We start from the raw sequence: 21,510 nt of genomic DNA, 5'->3' as shown, positions 1-21,510 counted from the left end.
TTTGTTGAGCTCAATGAACTCTAGATCGTCCCGTAATTGGGCGATGGTAGTTAAGTCGATGGGCTTAGGTGCACACCAGGGGCCCAGGCAGCCAGCGGGATAGATATCGTTCTTGCGTGAGATCGCGCGGAGCGATCCATGCCCGGCCTTTTTCACCTGAGGAAGAACTCATCGATACGGCCCACGGTAAGCCAGCAAGTATCGAGCCGCAGCGGCTTCTGTGACTCTTGAGCTTCAAGATAAGGAAGAATACGACGTCTTTCGCTATCATGCTTGCCAACGATACGGCGCCCAGCTGGCCAGGCCTTGCCGTTCAGGGCGTAGGGAGGGATGGCTTCTAAGTTGCCACTGGCATTGGTCTTGGGGCTCCAAACTCCTAGATGCTGCACTGCACCAACTCCGGCCTTTTGGAAAGACAAAAAGATAAGTAGAGCACTGTCTCGCCATTTCCGTGAACATAGAACGATGGTCTGGATAGATGTTGTTCCTTTCGGACCAGCCATGCTTGCGTAGCCTGGCTCGACAAAGTCTTGAACCCACTTGTCGAGTGTTACGTTGAAGAGGTACAGGTCTTTCTCCATACCAGTAGCTTTGGTAATTGACTCGAGTTTGTTGGTGAAGTTGACAAGATAAGGGTTCCCTAGGAGAACTGTCAATGGGGGCATCTTCATCAATCTCAAGTTCTGTCTCCGTCACATGACCTCATGGTGCGCCCTTCTCGCAAGTTAATTCTCAAGAATGAGACATCTTCGAATCTGTCATGACCCCTGTCACGCTATCAGATCTGTGGAGTGTAAAGATTGACATGATTGGATCATCTCATCATCAGCTTCGCCACTCTGACCCATCCGTTTCAAGCCAAATCTCACTGCGGCTTATTTTTCGCATGTCCCGCAAATACAATTCACAACCACTATTTTCACGCGCATATTACGTGTCGCGGCTCAAGGATGGCTGAGGCCATCGGTTTGGCCGCTAGTATCGCTGGTCTCGTGCAACTCACTGGGTCCGTCTTTAAGCAACTCACCAAGTTCTGCAGGGAAGCCAAAGACGCTCCGTCAAAAGCCCAAGACCTTGCCACCCAGGCAAGAGATCTCGCTGGCATTTTCGAAAACCTCAGATTGTTGGCTTCGGCATTGGAAGAGCGAGACTCAAATCCGGCGCTCAGGCCACAACATCTCGAGTCGTGTCGAAAGACATTGAATCAGATCAATAGTAAGCTTGACAAAGCGCTGTCTGACTTCGATGGTGGCAAATCAGCACGGCGTTTTGTCCGAAAGCTGAAATGGCCCTTTTCACTGCAGGAAACCAAAGACTTGGTTGCCGAGCTTTCGAATCATCGCGCCAATCTTCATCTTGCACTTTCCGCAGACAGTATGGAAGCTTTGATGAAGAGTCTGGCTAAACAAGATGAAGTCCATAGCATGATCGAAAGGAGGATCAGTTTTGAGACTCGAGTTGAGCTTAACAAGAGACGAAAAGAGATCATGAATTTCTTTCTACGCGTGAAACCTCAGGACTACCTCGATGTTAGCCGTGGATTGCGACATGAAGCCACTGGGTCTTGGCTTACGAGCGACAATTCTACGTTTGAAAGATGGAAGAATGGATCAAACTCCAAATTGTGGCTTAGTGGCATTCCAGGTATGTTCTAACGCTCTGTCAGGCTGTAGGTGTACTAAGCTCTCTCAGGGAGCGGAAAGACTGTTCTGTGTGGGCTTGTCATCGAGACAGTTCTCGAACAGAGCGACGATCTTACAGCAATCTGTTTCGCGTTCTGCGATTACAAGAACCCGGATTCGTGTCTCCCCGAGAATATTATGGCGGCACTTGCAGTCCAACTTGGTCTTCAAGGCGAAGAAGCCTTTGATCTTCTCGAAGAATATTTCGACATGCTCCATCCCGACGACAAGCTTCCAACCAAACCAAGATTAGAAGATCTTGTGGAGCTCGTTGGATGCATGTCTGAAGTTTATGAGAGAGTCTTTGTTATAGTTGACGGTCTAGATGAATGCGGTGATCAAGTAACTCCTATGACTCGGTCCTTGAAGGCTATAGTAGATGGGTCTGAGACTGTCAGCTCTGCCCTTTTCAGCCGAAAGGAAGAAGAGATTTGTGAGCAACTGGCTGAGGGATTTGAGCACATAGAGGTTTCAGCCCATGTGAAGGATCTGGAAGACTACACGCTTGCGGAAGTCAGCAAACGCAAAGTCCTCAAGAACATCGAAAGAACGAACCCTGACCTCTACAAGGACATTCTTCATGCTTTGGTTCACGGAGCTCACGGGATGTGAGTTACCTCTGGAATCCTTAACGGTACAGACAACTAATACATCTTTTTCTAGGTTTCGATGGGTAGCTTGCCAGATCGATCATATCTGCAATCTTCCCAACAACAAAACTCGAAGGAGGGCTCTAACTGAGCTGCCCCCAACTCTAAACGAGACCTATGATCGTGTACTGCAAAGAGTCATGCAATGCCCGCCCGAAACTCAGACCTGTATCCGAAAAGCACTCCAGTGGACAGCGTTGGGATCACCCAAGATGAACATCGCGAGTTTATGCGAAGCAGTCTCGTTTCATCCGGATATGGATGTATTCGAAGCCGATGATGTGATTGAGCCTGAGGTTGTATCGCGTAATTGCGGGTGTCTGTTACGAAAGTCTCTAGACGGAAATTACTTCGAGTTTGCCCACTTTACAGTCTTGGAATACCTGGAGCAGACTGAAGTTGGTGACTTCCGATACCAAGAAGAGGATGCTTACCTGTCGTTCGCGCAAACGTCACTTGGCTACCTGTTGCTGCCACACTTCGATCGGATTCCGACCATCATCGATACAGTCGAGGAAGCCTATGCCAAAGAGAGGTATCAAAAGCACCCTTTCTACAAGGTCGCCTCCTATACTCCTCTGGGAATACATAGAAGCTCAACTTCTTTTCCTATCCATCTGAAAGTCATGGAAGAAGAAACGGTGCTAGAACTTCTCAAACGGCTGTTCGATATCCACAAGAGCGGCAACTTTAGGACATGGGTCCACGCGTTGTTGTCTGGGAGACAGAACGAACTATCGACTATGCATCAACTGACAAACGGTCCACTACATTTCGCGGTGTTTCTGCTAAGTCCCAAGCTATGTCAATTTCTTATTAAATGTGGTGTCGATGTGAATGTGGTTCGAGATAACCTTACCCCACTTGCCACAACAATCGCTCTAGAAGAAGAAGGATCTTTTGGGGAAAAGATGAAAGATTCTCGTGTCATAGAGCAAATTGTTTGCACAATCAATGTCCTCTTAGACAATGGTGCTGATACTGCATTTGTCATTGAGGGCCAGAGTTGCATGGCTCACGCTATCAGCTCATTGCCTGGCCACTACCTTCTCCCATTTATCCGTCCATCGTCAGCCGTCCCAGACGATGCACTCAAAGCCTTTTCAAACTTTGAGTGCAAGGACAAATCTGATGACTTGGTACTAGAGGCTATACTGCGTTTAGCTGTTGGGGACGAAGCTTGTCCTCAATGGAAACCACTAGCGCCCAATGCGTTGTCTTTCTCTCGTGGACGTGGCCTTGATTTACCGCCTGTGGCTCTCAATCCTACGGCCTATAGCTATAGCGACCTTGAGTATCGACATGCACTTGAGATTGCTGCTAAGTTTGGACTGGTCGAGGAGCTGTCAACACTCATCTTGGATCCACGTTATAGCGACGCTATTGCTAAGCCGAGCGACTTCGAGCTGCTGAGTGCCGCAGCTAGAAGTACATCAGCCAACAGCGGCAAGACAATCGATCTCCTTCTCGATTCCGGTATTGATCCACATGTCTGTGGTACCTCTGGGCAGCACTGTCTACACATCAGTTGTGAGTCAAGCAATGTGGATGTAGCCTCAGCTCTTCTTTCTCGGGGGGTCGATCCCGGATCTAGAGACAAAAATGGCCAGACCTCATGGCATGCAACTTGCTATAACGGACACGAAAAGGTCATATCCCTACTTCAGCGAGATGATGACAATGCCTTGGTGAATCTCGCCACTATAGACAAGGATGGGCGAACACCCTTCTCTGCTGCATTTCACAGTAGCCATATCAAGGTAGCGCTGGTCTTGTTGGATATCCTACCATGCGAAGCGAATTATTTTGTTTCAAAGGATTCAATAATGCATGATGTAGCAGCACTTGGTTCCTTGGAGCTATTGACTGCATTACGAGATAAGGGAGTTACAGACATGGACGTCTCCAACGCGGAAACGACACCTATGCATCACCTGAGCGCCACATGCACTCCAGAGTTTGCCCGATCCTTGGCCGAGCTTTATGATGCATTTTGCGCTGACAACTCAGGGACGTTCCCATTCCAAATGTTCTTCGAGCGATGGCTTCGTCACAACATTCCTGTAAAGTTTGATGAGACGATACCCTTGAACCCCGAAATGTTGAAGGTCCTCATCCCAAAGGACAATGACTTTTCGCACGATGGTAAGGTGACACACACCTGGCAACTAATTTGTGCTGGTCTGGCCAAAGAGGAGATATGCTGCGAAGTTGATACCTTTGTCCCTGGCGAGTGCTACTACTATTTCTCCAGAGATCTGACAACACTCGTCAAACATGGTTTTCTTTCCTCGTATGAGAGTACAAGGAATACATCTGGTTTGGCTCCTCTTATGGGATCTCTAAAGGATTGGACAAGAGATCATTTTTGCTCAACATCATTTGTCACTCTTCTCTCCCAAGTTATCGGGTCCTCAAAGATCAGCATCTCGCTTCAGGCTGTCGACGATAGCTATCATTTCTTCAAGTTAGCTATGTTGAGGGCCAGTCCTGAGGTTATAGTTAAGCTTATCGATCTCGGTGTTGACGTTCATCGACGGGTCCCTGAGGATATATCAAGCAGCCCAATGTCATTATTTGAGATAGCGTGCAAAGAGGCAAGTCTTGAGACATTCAAGGCCATATTGGAGACTGTTACTTCTCAAGATGTTAACGCATTTCGTCCGACTGGCCAAACCCCACTGGAGCTGGTTGTCAAAGGTTCAAGCCCAGATAAGACATCTCTGATCAAAGCACTAGACGACAAGGGACTTGTTCAGTCGCCTGCCGACCTTGCAACACCTGTAATCATTGAGGCTGCAAAGCAAAACGACTTATCACTGGTAAAGTGCCTATCGGAGATTGGGCATGACCCCTTTGCTGTGGACGTTCATGGTTGGGGAATCCCCCAATGGGCTGCCACCAACCGTCAGCTTGATATACTCAAGTGGATAGTTGAAAGGTCTTCTAGCCCTTCCCAGTGGCAAGTTGCTCCTACCTCCACCTGGACTAGCACGAACCAAGCAAAGACACAGATAGTTGACCACCAAGTCAGTTTACTACACTTTGTAGCTGACCTGCCGGACTTCCTGTCGTACTTCTTCGAAAACCAGTTCTTCGACATCAACATCAGCACTCTCCACGGAAGAACAGTGCTTCACTATGCAGCGATGAGAGCGTCTATGGCTTGCTGTTCGATGTTGTTAGATCAGGGAATAAATATCTCTGCTCAGGATAAAGATGGGAAACTTGCTGTAGACTACGCCCTCGAGACAGGTTTCAACGAGATTGCCTCGTTTCTGCTAGCATCAGGCTCTCCTCTTCCCCGGGGCCAGGTTGCAGTTACAGGCGAAATGATAAAGGACTTGACTTCCATTGAAGGACTACAGCTAGCCCGGAGACGCGAATTCGAAGCTGCCATTATGAATGGCAATCTGGCGCAGTGCAAAGTGGCTGTCAACCAGGGGTGTTTTATCAACCAGCCTTTGCCAAGCTGTCACTCCTGTACCCCTATCTTCACCGCTATAAGAGCCCAGAAGCCCGTCATAGTCAATTGGCTCCTTGACGAGGGTTCAAGCACATACAGCTTCTTTTGTAACCGTCACCCGACACAAAATCTATTCACTCACGCTGTCACTGCCATGGAGCCATCAGCCTATATTGAGAAATTGCTAACAACCGCTTTGAAGTCTCGATCAATCACACGAGCATATCTTGTTGACGCTATTTGCCAGAATATTGGCAAAAGGAACTTGCATGTACTGAAGCTCATACTGAACCATTTTAAAAAAAATGTTGACGAATATTAGTAAGTGAGCCTGTTCAGCGATTATGCGGTGTAATAACATATCTAGCAACGCCTGGAAGGGTGGGCTTGATTCTGCCCTTGGCGGTGATTCCGCTGAGCAGCTCAAATCCGCACTGATCAATTATCATAATCCGGTCGTTTTCCCGCATAGGACGCCACTGCAAGTTGCAGCAGCAACTGGGAATGCTGAGATGGTGAAGTTTTTGATTCAACAAGGCGCCCATATAAATGTGTTTGATAAACATCACGAAACGCCTTTGATCATCGCGGCCAGTTACAACCATGTCCTTGTTGTGACGGAACTTTTGCGACACAATGCCATTGTTGAAACGAGCAACATGTTTGGTAACACTGCCATGTCATTGGCTGTTCTCATGGGTCATTTAGACATTGTAAAGCTGTTAGCAGAAGAGCGGCCATCTTCATTGCAGTATAGGAACATAGACGGGTCAAATCTCCTACTCAGGGCATCGCAAGAAAGCTCATCGCTGGCCACTTTCAAGTACCTTCTGTCAAAAGGGCTCGATATTCACCAAAAGAGCGAGGACGGAATACCTATGCTTGCTTTCCCTTTGCTTCAAGGCAGGTATGTCGAATATTTATCTCAATCTCGGTGGCTCGACGGAGCATTAGCTTTTCCTACGCCAAAGCCAGACAGCATTCTCAACAACGCCATCGTCTTTTGGACAACAAGCCAGATCAAGCGGTTACACAAATCGTTGCCACCTCGCGATGCGAATCTTCTTTTAAACATGAAGGGTAGATCTCATGGGACCCCTCTCTGTCTAGCGGTATTTGGGTGCAATGTGGCGACGACTGCTCTGTTACTAGACCTTGGAGCGGACGTGAATAAGGTAGGGTCTTGGTTTGGGACACCTCTCATGTGCGCTATTACCTTCGGGAATTTAGAGCTAGTCAAGCTACTTATCCAACGAGGCGCCGGTCTGCAATACGCTGACGACAACGGGGACATGGTTAGTGCACTTGAGGAGAGTCTACCGTATCCCAATATCACTCAGTGGTTGCTGGTTGGCAGGTTTCAAGATCAGAAGAAGCTGGAAGACAAGGCGTTCAATGGCGAATGCGCCATTAGGCCATGGAGTGGTAAAACAGAGTACATGACATTATTGAAAGGCTCTCATCGACGTCGTTGGGAGGAGTCGACTCTTGACTACTGTAAAAGACTTGCTGGGTTAAAGCGAATATTGAGAGGCAGTACGGCTTTCGTGGAGTTCGTTTAGGAGTAGAACAGTAGATTTATCAGTGCTTTCTGTTCACGTTTGCCATGAAATTATATTCCTATTTACTAGACCAATATCTTTATGCTTGCTCCAGTTGACTGACCTCCACCTCCCGCTTCATCTCAGCCTTCTCATCCCTCGCCAAGATAGCCTCATTATCAGGCGCCAGCTTGTTTCCATAGCGACCGATCTTGTACCAAGGTAGGGAGAACAGCTCATCAGTGCTCTCAAGTGATCGTCCGGCCATCTCGGGAACAAATGCCCAAACCCAGATGAGACCGAGGATACAGACGGCAGCACAGAAGAAGAAGAATCCACTGCTGGTCATGTGAAGCAGCATAAGCGGAACAGCCTTGGTGTTGCCGTATTGATTCGCAAAGTGAAGACACATGGTGATGGAACTACCCAGGGCACGAAGGCGAAGCGGCCAGATCTCAGCGTTGACTAGATATTGGAACGAGTTCCAGCCCATGGTCCAGCCGACGCCTGAGAGGTACAGCATGGCAATTGCGCCAACGCCAGCATGTTTCTGGGTGCTTGTCAAGGTTCCATCTTCGAGGGTCTTGGTACCAACGATGGCAAGGAAGATGGCGATGTACAAAACTGAAATGGTCTGGAGGGTAATGCCAGCATAGAGCGATCGACGTCGGCCGATGAAATCGACGAGGAAGAGAGCACATGCGTAGGCAGATACCAACTTGACAACACCGAGAATGCAAGTAGCGAAGAGCTTCTCGGACTGGCCAGACTTTCCAAGGACACCAAAGAACTCCGCGGCGTAGATGGTGATGGCACTAGCGCCAGACCATTGACCCAAGAGCTGAGCCATGAAGCCAAGCATGAAGCGGTAGCGGTTGGCGGGGATTGTAAGAAGTTCTCGGATCTTGCCCCATCGGGAGACACCGAGGATGGCCTCTTGCTCTCGCTCAAGTTGCTCACGAATGCCGTACAACTCGGCTTGGACGAAAGGATGGTCTTCGGGAAGCTGCCGAAGCTTGCAGAGAGCCTTGGTACTCTCTTCATTTCGACCCTTCATGGTGAGCCAGCGAGGGGTTTCGGGGACGGTGAAGGATAGGATCAGGAGTAGTCTACCAAAGGTGAGTAGTTGAACACAAGAGTGAGTCAAGTTTACATACCCAGAGAAGCCAATGTGGCATGTTTGAGGTGCAACCCATTGGTATCGAGATGAGTCGGGCATGTTGATGGAAGCGCCCCAGTTGCTGAAGTAGGCAACCATAACACCGAGGTAGACAGAACCAGCAAAGATGTTGGTGAGCATACCACGTACAGCTCGCGGTGCAGTCTCAGCAAGGTATGTCGGACCAACAACTACAGTCATACCAATACCCAGGCCAGCGATGAAGCGTCCAGCCAGAACCTGTCCCACGCTTCCATGACTGGTAACAACGATGATGAAGCCTACAAGCCAAAGCACACAAAGGAATTGAAGTGATCTAACACGACCGATCTTATCGCAGAGGAAGAATGCAAGGAGCGAACCAGCGATGGAACCGATCTGAACCATGCTGGTGATGTTGGACTCGACTTGGGCTTGATGTTCTTCGGATCCGTGATCGAGGCCGAATTCGTCTTTGAAGCTCTTGAGCGTCACCATGCCTCCGACGAGACCTTCGTCTAGACCACGACTGGCACCTAGAACACCTTTCGAAGAAGTTAGCGATTGTCAAATCAGTGACTAGGGCGGGCTGACGAACCGAAGACAAAGGTACTCCAGTATAAGCGCCAGTTCATAACCTCACTAGGCGTATCCGCCATAGCGGCTCTGTTTCCAAGCGTGAACTTCATCTTTGCAGAATTTCTCAGCGATATCCTACTCGACACAAAGGTACAGAACATCAAAACTTGTTCAAGGAGAAATAGGCATTGTATTTTATGGTTAAGAAATAATGGGGATCGTCTCTACAACCAGCGGGGAAATACGGAGGCTTCTCCGCACCCTCCAGACGGATATCTCGTGCCGATTGCGGGGAATTCGCCACTTTATTTCTCCTCATTCCAACGGCATCACCGCGGAGATACCTATTTTAGTTCGCCTAAGCACGAGGTTGTCCAGTTGGAGCCAGATGGTGACTACTAGTGCTTCCCCGCATCTCACAGTGAGACGCGGAGATTTCCATGATGGCTTCGAAAAGCAAACTCGGGACTTGCCATTGCATCTTTTTATAGAGAAAGAGGCTGCGAAAGGCGATGATACACTTGAAATATCGTAGATCTCGTATTAAGGCTTTTCATTATACGGGTATTGCAGCTTCTGTTAAATGCCTCTACCCCAAATCATGGTGACTTTTCGCACTTCTTCGCGGGGGCAGCCAAAGATCAACACGGATATCCGGCACATGGAAAGTGGATAGTGGAGTACAAACCGCCCGCAAACCCAAAAGTTCCCTGCTGGAAGAGCAAAATTAAAGGGACAGACCGATAATTCTAGCCAATCGATTGTGTTTAATTACTGACTACCTCTCAACGTTACATCTACTCGTGCGAGAAGACTCCGACTTCACCCTGGAGATGCCATGATGTGGGAAAGCATTCTACCGCTACGTGTAAGCAAGGTTTGGGGATGAGTGAAGGTTGAGCTATGCTTCTATTTAAGCTTCCCCGGGGATGGATGTCTGTTTGGTTGTTATAGCGTTGAAGTTGAGATATGTGTGTGACGAGTGGCATCCACTGTCCATTTAGAGTTCTGATGAAGTAACATGAATTAACTTGTACTGTGTAGCAACAGATAAGACCAGTTCACAAAGAATGTCGAAGTAATTGCTCATTCCCTCGCTAATTATAGACAACTTATGCGGACTGGAGGAGAGTACAGGGTAAGCAACAAACAGTATTTGTAGTAAACCCATTACTCTCGCGCCATCATGATCTGGGCTTTCGGTCTGCTGGAAGAATATCGAGATATTATTTTCTCAATTGCATTAGAAATATTTCACGATTTACTATATGTTTTAGTTCATAATAAGGTCATTATGGTTTCACCGAGCTGGGGTAGATCAACGTTTGGAATCGCTTTCGTCCTGACGTTTAACAGATAACTCAACGACCATGTCAGGCACGTTCTTAACACAAAGTCCATTATGAAAGGACGTCCAAACTAATCCAATCTTCACCACAGCCAGTTCTCCTCCTAATCTGAGCCCGTCACAGACCGAAGAAGCATTTTGCTTTCACAGTTCACGATGGCTGACAAACACAACCAAGACCTCAACTGCCCCACCCAAAAGTGATGTCAGTGCCCTGAAACTGGATCCCAGCCTCCCAACAGCCAATCATTGACATGAACATGGCAACCTTTCTCGATTAGGCAATTCAAAAGATCAAGGCATGACGATGATCGACATTGTCTCATAAGGCAGAACCCAAAACAGCAAACCGTGTTGTCTGCCGTTGTCACTTATCTCAAAATGGACTATCAAGACCTCACCCTGGTTTGTTCTGCGGCAAGGCAGCGTCACACAGGGTCTTTGGCCTCTGAAGAGACGCAGTATAAAGGCTGGCTACTGAACCTGAGAAGCTTAATGACCTGGAAAGATTCTTGGCCTCATTGGTAAACATGTCTTCTGATAACTCTACTTCTACAAAAGAAAAAGCACCTGAAAAGGGGCTCTTACGCTACTGGAAACCATCCACAACGAATCAGCCTCCTCCTGATGGTGGGCTTACAGCATGGCTCCAAGTCCTTGGCTCTTTTTTAATAAACCTCAACAACTTCGGTTTAGCAAACAGCTTCGGTGTGTTCCAAACATACTACGAAACGACTCTCCTTCGACAGCATTCTTCGTCTGCGATATCATGGATCGGTACGCTTCAAGTCTCCCTGATCCTCATCATCGGTGTCATCTCCGGTCCGCTCTTTGATCAAGGATACTTCTATCCCATCCTCGTCGTCTCGAGTATCATGCTCACCTTTGCGCTTATGATGCTGAGCCTATCGACGCAATACTATCAAGTCATGTTGACGTGGGGTGTCCTTGGAGGCATATGTACTGGGCTGTTGTACATCCCTAGCGTTGCTATGATCCCTCTTTACTTCACGACGCGTCGCGGTCTAGCTCTTGGCTGTGCGACGGCGGGAGGTTCCTTTGGCGGTATTATCTACCCCATTGTAGTCCGCCGTTTGCTGGACTCTGGAGGCTTTGGCTGGGCTTGCAGGGCAATTGGTTTCATTACCCTCTTCACGCTGACAATCGCAGCCATTCTCATCAAGCCCAGCACACAAGCAGTCAAGAAGCCAACACGAAAACTCTTCGACAAGTCCATTATCAAGGACAAGGCCTTCATTTTCTTCACATTGGCATCCTTCTTTATATGGTTGGGCTTCCTCGTGCCATACATCCTCACTCCCTCTTTTGGTCTTTTGGGTCTTGACCATCCCGTCTCAGAGGATCTTTCATATTACATGTTGTCCGTTCTCAACGCCGCCCAAGCTCTAGGCCGAATCTTACCCGCAGCCATAGTAGACAAGAAGATCTTGGGAGCGGAGTCTATTCTCATGTTCAACGTCGTGGTGTCTGGCATCCTTGCTCTGTGCTGGATTGCTGTCCATAACCTGGGCGGCTTCACTGTCTTCCTTATCCTATATGGCTTCTTCTCGGGTGCAGTCACGACTTTGCCTGCGTTCATCATCCCATACTTGTGCCCCTCACTGGCTGTCATCGGTACTCGAATGGGCATCGTCTACGGTGCGGCTGGGTTTGGAGCATTGATTGGGCCTCCGATTGCGCTGGCAGCTGATGAGGCTCACGGCGGTCAGCATAACCGTGCATTTCTGGGAGCGCAGATTTGGAATGGCGTGACCATTCTTTTCGCATCATGCCTTTGTGTGTATCCGCTCTGGGAAGCTAGGAAGCGACGGCACATGAAGGAGTTGGCTGATGCTAAGGCAAAGCAGGGCAGCAACAGTGCTTAGAGGTACCAAAAAGGGAAGGAAAGGGAGGGTTTTCTTCAATGTTTGGATGCGTGAGCGCTGGCAGTCCCAAATTCACGAACTTCTATCAGGCCATGACCTAATGAACAAGTCGGCTTATGATCCTCAATCTACCCGTGCACCGACTGCCCAAGGCAATCAATTGGAGTGCAGGTAATCTCTTCTTATACCAGTAACGTAGTTGGTCATCTGAACTCTGGTGTAGCAGTTTGTGGAATAGAGAATGGGTTATAAGGCGAAAGGGTTGAGGCTGGTCAACAGAAGCGCTTAGGTCAAGGCATGGAGACAGTGTTGCAGCCCGTACTTCTTTCCAGGACTAAAGAAATAATAACAATGAATATTTCCTCATCATGAGATTCGTGCTTCTTTGGCATGTCTGCTCTGAATAGTCTTGTTTTAGCCATCGAAATATCCTTTTGCAACGGCCTGCGCGGATGCATTGCGTCATATGGCATAAGATTCAGTCAGCAGTCTCATTAAGAACTTGTAAGGCATATTGAAAAATCAGGCAGCGCAGTTCAACAACGTGATTGGTTATTGAGACGCCAAGGCAGACAACAGGGCAGCTTAACCCCTCATCTCATTTCTGCTGTTGGAATAATAGCTTTGGTATTTTATTGCTGACATCCATTATTTGACATCAAGTTTGTTGATACGATTGATCGCCATGGACCCTCTATCTATCATCGCCAGTATTGCAGGCATTGCAACGGCAGGTACATCACTCTCAAAAGCGATATACCACTTTATCTCCTCGACTCGCGGTGCCTCGCGTGAGATGGTCGACATAGCGCGCAATATCTCGGATCTATCTTGCATTCTTTCCGAACTTCGTCGTGTACTTCAAGAAAGCGCCGATCTGTGCAGCCGTAAGCTTCTTCATCGGATAAAGTCGGCAACTCGTCGTATTACCGCGATACATGATGACATCTATGCGCTCATGGACAGCATTAGGGGCTTTCAAACCTTTAGATGGAGCCTGAAGCGGTCAGAAGTGCAGTATAAGCTTACTCTGATTGAGAGCCATAAAACTGCAATCCAGTTGATGCTCAACATTTTAATTCTTGCGGCGACAACAAGAAAGGAAGCACAGTTAGTAGTCTCTCAAGTCTTATTATGATACTATGATGGCCAATATTCTTTGGCAGATCTCAAGTCACTCAAACAACGTCGACCAGCGAAGACAAGCCTAGTGAACCAGCGTCAGAGCTCCCTCTCCTTCGCCAGCAGTCAGAGACTCTCGCCTACGCAGCCTCTCATTGTCTGGTTGATCTCTCAGAAAACCAGGATCTCGAGACTAGCCGATCATCAAACCAGCCAAAGACCGATTCAGGCAGTGATAATGACGACGCCACGGGGCAGGTTCTGACCCGTGGTCACGGGTCATCTGACGGGACAGGCCGATGGCTTTTTGAACTTATATTCGAAAGCTACCATAAGAACGGTCATGATTCAGAGACTAACGAACAGGACGGCAGAGAAGCAGATGAAGGTCCAGCTTCTGATAGAACGGACCTCGTAGTGCGAACGCCAGCGGAATTGCAAATAGCCATTTACGAACCAGGAGCAGGTCAAATTCTCATCGACAGACTTCTAGCAGACTGGACATGTCTTTATAACGACGAGATTACTGGAAACTTTGTATGCAAGCCTGAAACAGAAAATGTGAGACCTAGTAGTCCCGCTTCCGCGCAAAACGATGCAGTCATCCGCTTTAAAGACGCCGTGGGCCGAAAGTTCACGTTTCCATACCCCCTTGTTAAGAAATGGGAGGCATGTTGTATCTTCCTATCTGGACAACGTCTTGACACTGACTGCCGCAGGGCATGGAGGAGATGATCAGACAAGCGTTCGTGCAAGTCGAAGTGTTTTACCCACGCGTCCTTGCAGGTCATTATTTTCTTAAGGGCCCTGACGGTAACGTAATATCTCCACAAACGTGGGAAAGCACTGTTGAACCAGAAATGGAAATTATCATGGTCGTGCCGATGCCGCCTCCCTTTTACCCTGGAAAGCCGAAACCGAATCTTGGAAGTAAGAAGGTTAAGGGTCATGCGAGAAGGGGAGAGAAGCTTGAATCAAAGAATAAAGAGCCTTCGTCTTTAGTATCTTTCTTAATGGGCCAAGGGGAGTACATATCTCATCATCGATAGCTGACGTTCATGATACGCCAAGGATCTTGAAAATGTTTACGAGATCAGCGAGTTGGGAGATCTATGCAGATTTCTTGTAAATACCAGAAATATTTTAGCACCACCTTAATTAGCTATACCCTTGAGTATGTGGTGCTCATGTGAGGTGATTCGAACTAACAAAATCCTACATATCAACCCCATTCAAAGTGACTCTCAAGAGCATAGCCGATTTGATCTCTTTTGCTCGCGCCAGAAGCTCTTGGGCGTCCCAATTCGCCCAGGTGAACTTGCCCTTTAAGAACTCAGCTTCCTCTGATGCAAGCCATACCATAAAGTGAGCTGGCAACTCCACTGATCTTGTAAGTTTCTTCAGTAATCACGGCAGTAGAATCTGTAAACGCACCTGTATCGAAACCAACACTGAGGTCGGGATTGATTCCTGTCGCAATGATCCCAGGTTGGATGCTGACGACATGAATATGCGGGTTCTCGAACGCGAAGTAGTCAACCATCTTCAAAGCGGCTGCTTTGGCGGCGGCGTAACTAAACACACCAGGTACCTCAGCCATTGGGGTCCAGTGACCTATGCCAGAGCCGACGTAGAGGACCTTTGCAGCTGGGGCTGCGAGGGGGAGGAATGCTTGGAGAGAGTTGAAGACGCCGATGATATTAATCTCAAGACCTTGGCGGAGCTGAGCTTCATCATAGCCGTAGACTGGACCAGCCTTTGGTAACATGCCAGCGTTGGCGATAAAAATGTCAATTTTACCCAGTTTATCAACGGTGTTCTTGAGCGCGGTGCTTATGGACTCAAGCTTGGTGACATCGCCTTTTTCGAACAGAACCTGGGTCGAGGGGTTGGCAGCTTGAATAGCCTTTAATGAAGTTTCGAGACATTCAACCCTTCGGCCGACAATGGCGATAGATTTGGCGCCAGCTTGGGCAAAGGCGATGCCAGTAGCTTGACCAATTCCAGTGCCTCCACCAGTGATGACAACGTTCTTGCCAGCAGCTGAGAGCTCCGGTCTTGTTGGTGAGATGAATGGGTATGGCTCAGCATGCCAGGACTTGGTAAATGATGCGAATCCGGGTAGTGGGAGAGGTGCCATTGTGTAGGGGGAAAATGGAAGAAAATGGAAAGTAGCGAATAGGCTGCTGTTGGGGAATATTGGTTCCTGGGTGCGACAATTATATAGGCACCGCAACCCCGTATCGGGTGGATACTAATAAAGCAGAACAGTTTTATCTCTATTTCATTCATAAGCATGATGTTTGTTATTCTTCCGCGGAACATCTCTTCAACGTTATGTCTATGATATGATTCAGCTGGCTGTTCCGCGGAGGATGGGGTACGGCATCATGGCAGCATGTATTTAAAAGACACCACATTTTGTTGCACAGATGAGGCACGTAGGGCCAAGCATCATCTCAATATTAGCGTTTTCTGAATGGTAAATCTCTTTCTATCTTCACTCTGATATCATTTATATTCTCAGCTACATGTTGCTTCTAGCCAATCCACATTCTGTACAGCATTCCGAAATGACATCTCGCGAGAGTTCTTCAGTAGCTCATCCCACGAATGACGTAAACGCTTTAGTTGTGGAAGCGGTGCTTGCAGAATTATATCATCCAGAAAGCTAAACGCGGGGTCGATCAACTGATCATCCGCCCCAGCCTTTGTATGCCAAGGGTTGAAGAGGCCATTGGCTGTTAGGCACACCGCCGCAGAGATGTAAGTACACGCAGTCATCCTGGAAGCTCAAGATTAGCTGAATTGCCAGTAGATTGAAAGAGGGGGCTTACCAAATAAATGCAGGATCTTTACGATTAATAGCTATGAACAGTTCGATGTATTCGCGAGACTCATGAACAAGTTTGTGCCAACCAACTGGCAACCGTGGAGCTGTGACTACCCCTTGCTCCACTGCCTTTCTTCCAAAGTCCTGAAGGCTTGGTATCCATTGTGATTCCATGGCATGAGCTTTGCAGACGACACTTCGACAAGTCAAATGGCTTGAGTACAGAACACCAAAGGCCCTCTGTAGGTTTGCATTCCCGCTTTGAGTAATGGCACTGGGAGAAAACTCGAAAGGGATTCGAGCAAGCCAATCATCTAGCATCTGGTGGATTCGGGTCACGTTATCAAAACGGACGTAGGCGTCGGATGCAGTGGGGGACTTGGATAGCATTGCTTCATAAACTTCGCCTTGTATATGCGCAAGCTGCACACGTGACAGAAAGAAGTTGAAGCTAGACGAATTATCAGCCGTGTATAGCATACCAGCTCCGTCAGTAGGTGTAGCTGATGGCCAATCAATACTGACGTCATTTTGGCTCTGGATAGGAGGTAGTTTTGTGCGCATCGATATGTCTCGATCGAGGATGTAAGCGATCCAGAAGACTCGATCTCGCTCCAAAGTCTCAGAAGCACTCAGATGATCAGAATTTGATCTCGAATGCAGTTGCAGTCCGTGAGCAAGACGCAAAGCAATGGGTATCAGAGCCGATGCTGGTTTTAAGTCTGATGTTGCTTGTAACAACACGACCATCCCGACAATTGTTTGGACGTCTAGAAGGCTTGAATCGCCCAACATGATATCATTAAGAACTGATTGGGCCTTGTTCATAAAGTGCAGGGTGCTGTAGTTGGGTGGCTTCTCCTCGTCTGGGATATGGCGATATGCTAGGGAGAGAACCACGTTGATGGCCGCCCAAGTCGATGTATCTCGCTGATGGGGCCGCTCATACCATGAATTGACCCGGGATAGAAGTCTCTGTGGATGAAAGAGGGGGAGGATAGTGTTGAAAGTTGCAAGGAATTTGTTGACTCCAGATAAGGCCTCGTGTTGAGGAGGTAACTCGAGACCCAAATCAAGAGAAGCCCTTCCAGAGTAGCTGACGTCATATTCACCCAACTGGGGCTGAGCACTTTGAAGACTGCTTTTCTGTGTTAATCTTTCTTCAAGCTCCTTTATTCTTTGCTGTGCTTCATCAAGACTTGTCTCAAGCGATTGCACCTGAGACTGTAAAGCCGCCGCGGTCCTATTGGATTGTTTTCTGATCGCAGCTTTACGGCTCGTAGCTTGAAAGGTGCAGTCGGATTTGTACAAGACGCAATGAGAACATCGGGGCTTTTGACCGTCGCACCGAATCCGCTTGCGGTAGCAGACGTCGCAAGCCTGTCAAGTGGTGTCAGCATTTACCCTATCTCGGCCAGAAAGACACGGCAGCAAACCTTTCTGGTCATCTGTGCTGGCGGCATGTTTAACGCTATGGTCAAGAATGAGGGAAGGAAAAATGAGTGATTGGGAGAGTTGATGCTGACATTGGCTTGTCTTGTCTTCCGCGGAGCTGTGCTGACAAATTGATATCTATTCTGATTGGATGCACTTTGAGGCTAACTTGCGACAGATGACGAATGATAATGTCTATTTCAGCTCTATCTATTACAACTCCTTTACTCAACACAACTCCATCTAAAAACAACTCTATTCTAATTAAATACACTATAATACATGCACCAACTACCCGATACACATACAGAAACTGCCCAAACACCAACTCCTCTAAATCACCTGTTTCTTATTTCAAACATCACCTCGCTGGTTAAATGGTCCACCCATCAAGAGCCTCGACATCGGGATAAGCAGCGAGGTTGATGTAGTGGACCTGTCGCGTTCCACCACGGCCAAACTGCTCAGCCGTGCTGTTCAGCAAGAAAGCCGATGTAGAAGAGTTCAAGTTGAGCAGTCCAGGAAATTGCTTGTTGAACTTGTTAAAAATAGCCTGAGGCGTAAAGTGATCAAGACCGTTGGCCTCAATCTCCTTCTGCCAATAGCGAAGATACGAGCGCGTATGATCAACATCAATTGAGCAGCCAAACTTCTTGTTAGACAGACTGTGGCCGGGAATGACGACATTTGGCTTGAGGTACTCGATCAAATCGAGGGTCGACAGCCAGGATTCGGTGAGAGCCTTGGTTAAAGAATCGGCGAGCCAGAGATGCATGTCATGACCGTACACGGAGTCGCCAGCGATCAAGGTCTTGATAGAGGGGATCCAGAAGAGTGTTTCGTCGACGGTGTCGCCTGTAAGAGGGTTCAAGAAGTGGATTGGCGTGGCTTCGTCACCGGGCAGGGTAAAGAAGGAGAAGTCGTAAGGCGTAGGAAGGTGAGCCTTGTTGACGATGGACTTTTCACCCAAAACACCCTTCATCAGCTTGACCTGTTCAATGTTAGTGGTCGCCACCATCATGGTAATGTCCTGAATACCTTGTGAGCTGCCTCCTTCTTGATCTCAGCCGCGGCCTTGGAATTGGCGTAGTACTTGGCCTCCGGAAATCGGGACAATAGTGCACCGCCGCTAAGGTAGTGATCAGGATGGAAATGGGTGGTGAACGTAGCGACAAGTGGCTTGTCGGTCGTGTTGCGAACCCAATCGGCCAGGGCTTCTGCTCCTTCGATTGCCATGGGCAGGTCGATGAGTACAGCGGCTTGAGAGCCAATGATCAATGAGGAGACCATGTCGAAAGAAGAGCCATGGTTGATAAAGGTTTCAACACGGAGACCGGGGTGGCTGATTGCTCTGGCACTGATCAGTCCAATGGACTGAAGTGCCAGGACGATGGTTGTAAGACGCATGATGGGGGAAGATATTGAGAATGTTTGTAAGTTGACTGGGAGATCTTTTCTGCGATTACTTGATTGATTGCTGTGTGGATGTTCTTAAAGATTGTGCCGTGGTAGTTCTATTTATACAAATTCGTGATGCCTCTCAATTTACTGAGTTTGGACATGTCGTCAATGCCACTCAGAAGCAAAGTGGGAGGCATCGCGAGGTAGTGGGTCCATTTCTAAGCCTTAACTCCACATCTCCCCACTGCGGCATTCGACTGGAATACCGAGATCAATCTACCGATTCATGGGGCATCAAGTACCGTATTTCTCCGCCTAATGAATTCACGTTCTCCTAGGAAATATAATTCGTAGTGTTAACATGGTGTCAAAGCACATCGTATCAATCCAAGCAGTGTTAACTACTGTTCACATCCATACAATGGCCCTGTACCCTGTACACCAATTCGACACCATGGAGCTATCAGAGCGTTCTTGAAGACAGCACAATCGTAGTCCATGCTCTCGCCATGAAAGCTCTCGTGCATCTCCCTACTGATTTGCTTCAATGAGCAGGATGGTGAGATAGCTGGGTATGAGTCACCGGAATGAGAAAAGCCGGAAATACAGAACCCATAGAGCCTAGGCGAGAATTAATCAAAGGCCCCAATGACGAGCGACGGCAACCGTTCCCGAAAATGTCTTTGTCGAGACCGTTGGAAGGCTGTAAATTAAGCTTTATTAGACTGGTCTGGCGTTGGCGTCTGTCAGGGCGGCCGCCAACGCACATGACCCTGGACACAGCCAAAGAAATTGCCGGTTTGTCACTCCCGAGCGGGATAGCTTCATCGGATATCCGACGCTTTCAGAAGGAGTTTAGCAACCTGATGCTTAGACTTTGTTCGCGAATAATACCGTGTATCTACACAACGAAAAATCCCATTTGGTAAAAGAACTGTCCGCCCTCGCCCAAATCCTTGTAACAACATCTACCAGTTCCTCGGTTGGTATGGCTAAAAAGAAGTTAGCTCACCGACCCATACCGGAACTTCTGAAGACTTACCAGGCGCTTGGGAGGGGCATCGATCCAAGCTGACATTTGGTATTGCTGATTATCTGCAGGCGTCCAGGATAAGTCGTATTTGACCGGCTGCATATACTGCGTAAAGCTCATGGGGTACCCTGGATTGTAAGGAGATGCTTCGTGAATCTCATCTATGTCCTCTTTCGAAAGTCTGATCTTCAGGGCATCAGGCATAACCTTGATATGCTCAACCGTATTTACTCCTACGATGGGGAACACGTATGTGGATTGGTGGAATAGATATGCCAGCGCCTCTTTGAGTCAGCTCTCCGCTCGACATAAGCCCAACCTCAACAACTTACGATAGCCTGTAATGTAGTCCCCTTCCGGTCGGCGATTCTTTCCAGGGCCTCGCTGGTCTTTATCGCGACCTCCGATATCTGAGACTTTGGTGCATCTGGATCAGCTTCTCTTTCTTTTCTTTGCTGGGCTGTGAGTAGCGACCCAGTGCCCAGTGATCCCCAGGACACAATCGCCATGTCCTGGTCCTCGCACATTGGGATCACATCGCCTTCCATGTCGCGAAAGGCCGCATTCCAATTGCCCTGATAGACGGAGAAGGGAGTCAAGCCATGCTGTTTCGCGTCTGTCTAGATTAGCACCATTATTGATGAGCAGGATCACGAGACTTACAGGCATTGGCTTTGACAACAATCCAGGATGGAGTATTGCTAATCCCAAGGTAAAGAACCTTCCCTTGTATAACGAGAATATGAAGCCCTCTCATTACCTCCTCTACTGGCGTCGCATAGTCCCACCAGTGAACATACAAAATGTCGATGTAGTCTGTCCTCAACTTCTTCAAACTGTCGCGCACCGAGATATGCATGCTCTTTGCAGAGTTACCGGTGAAGTTTGACTGTAAAGGCTCAGGGTTGTCGCCGAACGCACGATAACCTGCAGTATACTTTGTCGCAATCACCATTTGATCTCTGACGTCGCGTTCCTGCATCCACTGCCCGATGAGTGTCTCTGACATCTGGTTGTTGTAGTTACTCGCGGTGTCGATGAAATTGCCACCTATATCATAGAAAGCATCGAGGAGTTTGAAGGGCTCTTCATTCTGGCCGGTATAGAATTTCCACTCGTGGCCAATGCTTATGCCACCGAGACAGATCGGTGAAACCTTGACTCCAGCAGTGGGGGAGAGGATGCGATGGAAGCCAAGAGGGGTCTTGGGCTTGGGTGCAGTTGGGAAACCCATGGTCGTCAAAATCGAGCTAATGGGTGGGGTACAAGACTGCGAAGTGATTGAGATGATAGTTGGAAAGGATCTTGCAAGAATTTTGTTTAAAAAGGCCAAAGGAAAGCATTGCACGATTTATATTATAGTCGCATCACATACTGCATGCCATCTACACTAATGC

At 48.2% G+C, this 21,510-nt stretch overlaps 9 protein-coding genes across 9 annotated transcripts; 3 read left to right on the top strand and 6 right to left on the bottom strand.

Moving 5' to 3' along the window:
- Positions 1 to 152: 152 nt before the first annotated feature.
- Positions 153 to 665, bottom strand: FPRO_12315 (uncharacterized protein; the record flags this gene model as incomplete). The annotated part of the gene is made up of 1 exon (XM_031224098.1): positions 153 to 665. The coding sequence occupies one exon, from the start codon at positions 663 to 665 to the stop codon at positions 153 to 155; it is 513 nt and encodes a 170-aa protein (XP_031089391.1).
- A 285-nt stretch (positions 666 to 950) lies between these two features.
- Positions 951 to 7,360, top strand: FPRO_12314 (uncharacterized protein; the record flags this gene model as incomplete). Its single annotated transcript, XM_031224097.1, has 4 exons — positions 951 to 1,644; positions 1,693 to 2,290; positions 2,346 to 6,119; positions 6,166 to 7,360. The coding sequence occupies 4 exons, from the start codon at positions 951 to 953 to the stop codon at positions 7,358 to 7,360; spliced, it is 6,261 nt and encodes a 2,086-aa protein (XP_031089390.1).
- Positions 7,361 to 7,439: 79 nt separating this feature from the next.
- FPRO_12313 (uncharacterized protein) lies at positions 7,440 to 9,166 on the bottom strand (the record flags this gene model as incomplete). The annotated part of the gene is made up of 3 exons (XM_031224096.1): positions 7,440 to 8,448; positions 8,497 to 9,022; positions 9,076 to 9,166. The coding sequence occupies 3 exons, from the start codon at positions 9,164 to 9,166 to the stop codon at positions 7,440 to 7,442; spliced, it is 1,626 nt and encodes a 541-aa protein (XP_031089389.1).
- Positions 9,167 to 10,934: 1,768 nt separating this feature from the next.
- Positions 10,935 to 12,290, top strand: FPRO_12312 (uncharacterized protein; the record flags this gene model as incomplete). Its single annotated transcript, XM_031224095.1, has 1 exon — positions 10,935 to 12,290. The coding sequence occupies one exon, from the start codon at positions 10,935 to 10,937 to the stop codon at positions 12,288 to 12,290; it is 1,356 nt and encodes a 451-aa protein (XP_031089388.1).
- A 685-nt stretch (positions 12,291 to 12,975) lies between these two features.
- FPRO_12311 (uncharacterized protein) lies at positions 12,976 to 14,147 on the top strand (the record flags this gene model as incomplete). Its single annotated transcript, XM_031224094.1, has 2 exons — positions 12,976 to 13,400; positions 13,457 to 14,147. The coding sequence occupies 2 exons, from the start codon at positions 12,976 to 12,978 to the stop codon at positions 14,145 to 14,147; spliced, it is 1,116 nt and encodes a 371-aa protein (XP_031089387.1).
- Positions 14,148 to 14,627: 480 nt separating this feature from the next.
- Positions 14,628 to 15,552, bottom strand: FPRO_12310 (reductase; the record flags this gene model as incomplete). The annotated part of the gene is made up of 2 exons (XM_031224093.1): positions 14,628 to 14,794; positions 14,847 to 15,552. The coding sequence occupies 2 exons, from the start codon at positions 15,550 to 15,552 to the stop codon at positions 14,628 to 14,630; spliced, it is 873 nt and encodes a 290-aa protein (XP_031089386.1).
- Positions 15,553 to 15,935: 383 nt separating this feature from the next.
- Positions 15,936 to 17,708, bottom strand: FPRO_12309 (uncharacterized protein; the record flags this gene model as incomplete). Its single annotated transcript, XM_031224091.1, has 3 exons — positions 15,936 to 16,197; positions 16,250 to 17,625; positions 17,682 to 17,708. The coding sequence occupies 3 exons, from the start codon at positions 17,706 to 17,708 to the stop codon at positions 15,936 to 15,938; spliced, it is 1,665 nt and encodes a 554-aa protein (XP_031089385.1).
- Positions 17,709 to 18,052: 344 nt separating this feature from the next.
- Positions 18,053 to 19,086, bottom strand: FPRO_12308 (uncharacterized protein; the record flags this gene model as incomplete). Its single annotated transcript, XM_031224090.1, has 2 exons — positions 18,053 to 18,670; positions 18,718 to 19,086. 2 exons carry the CDS (start codon positions 19,084 to 19,086, stop codon positions 18,053 to 18,055), a joined length of 987 nt encoding a protein of 328 aa, XP_031089384.1.
- A 962-nt stretch (positions 19,087 to 20,048) lies between these two features.
- FPRO_12307 (putative norsolorinic acid reductase) lies at positions 20,049 to 21,347 on the bottom strand (the record flags this gene model as incomplete). The annotated part of the gene is made up of 4 exons (XM_031224089.1): positions 20,049 to 20,072; positions 20,123 to 20,395; positions 20,446 to 20,729; positions 20,777 to 21,347. The coding sequence occupies 4 exons, from the start codon at positions 21,345 to 21,347 to the stop codon at positions 20,049 to 20,051; spliced, it is 1,152 nt and encodes a 383-aa protein (XP_031089383.1).
- Between the last annotated feature and the right edge of the window lie 163 nt (positions 21,348 to 21,510).

The sequence above is a fragment of the Fusarium proliferatum genome (genome assembly GCF_900067095.1).
Source record: "Fusarium proliferatum ET1 genome assembly, contig: FPRO_scaffold015, whole genome shotgun sequence".
NCBI classification, from domain to species: domain Eukaryota; kingdom Fungi; phylum Ascomycota; class Sordariomycetes; order Hypocreales; family Nectriaceae; genus Fusarium; species Fusarium proliferatum.
The sequence above is the reverse complement of the archived record's forward strand: the minus strand, read 5'-3'. Positions and strand labels throughout refer to the sequence as shown.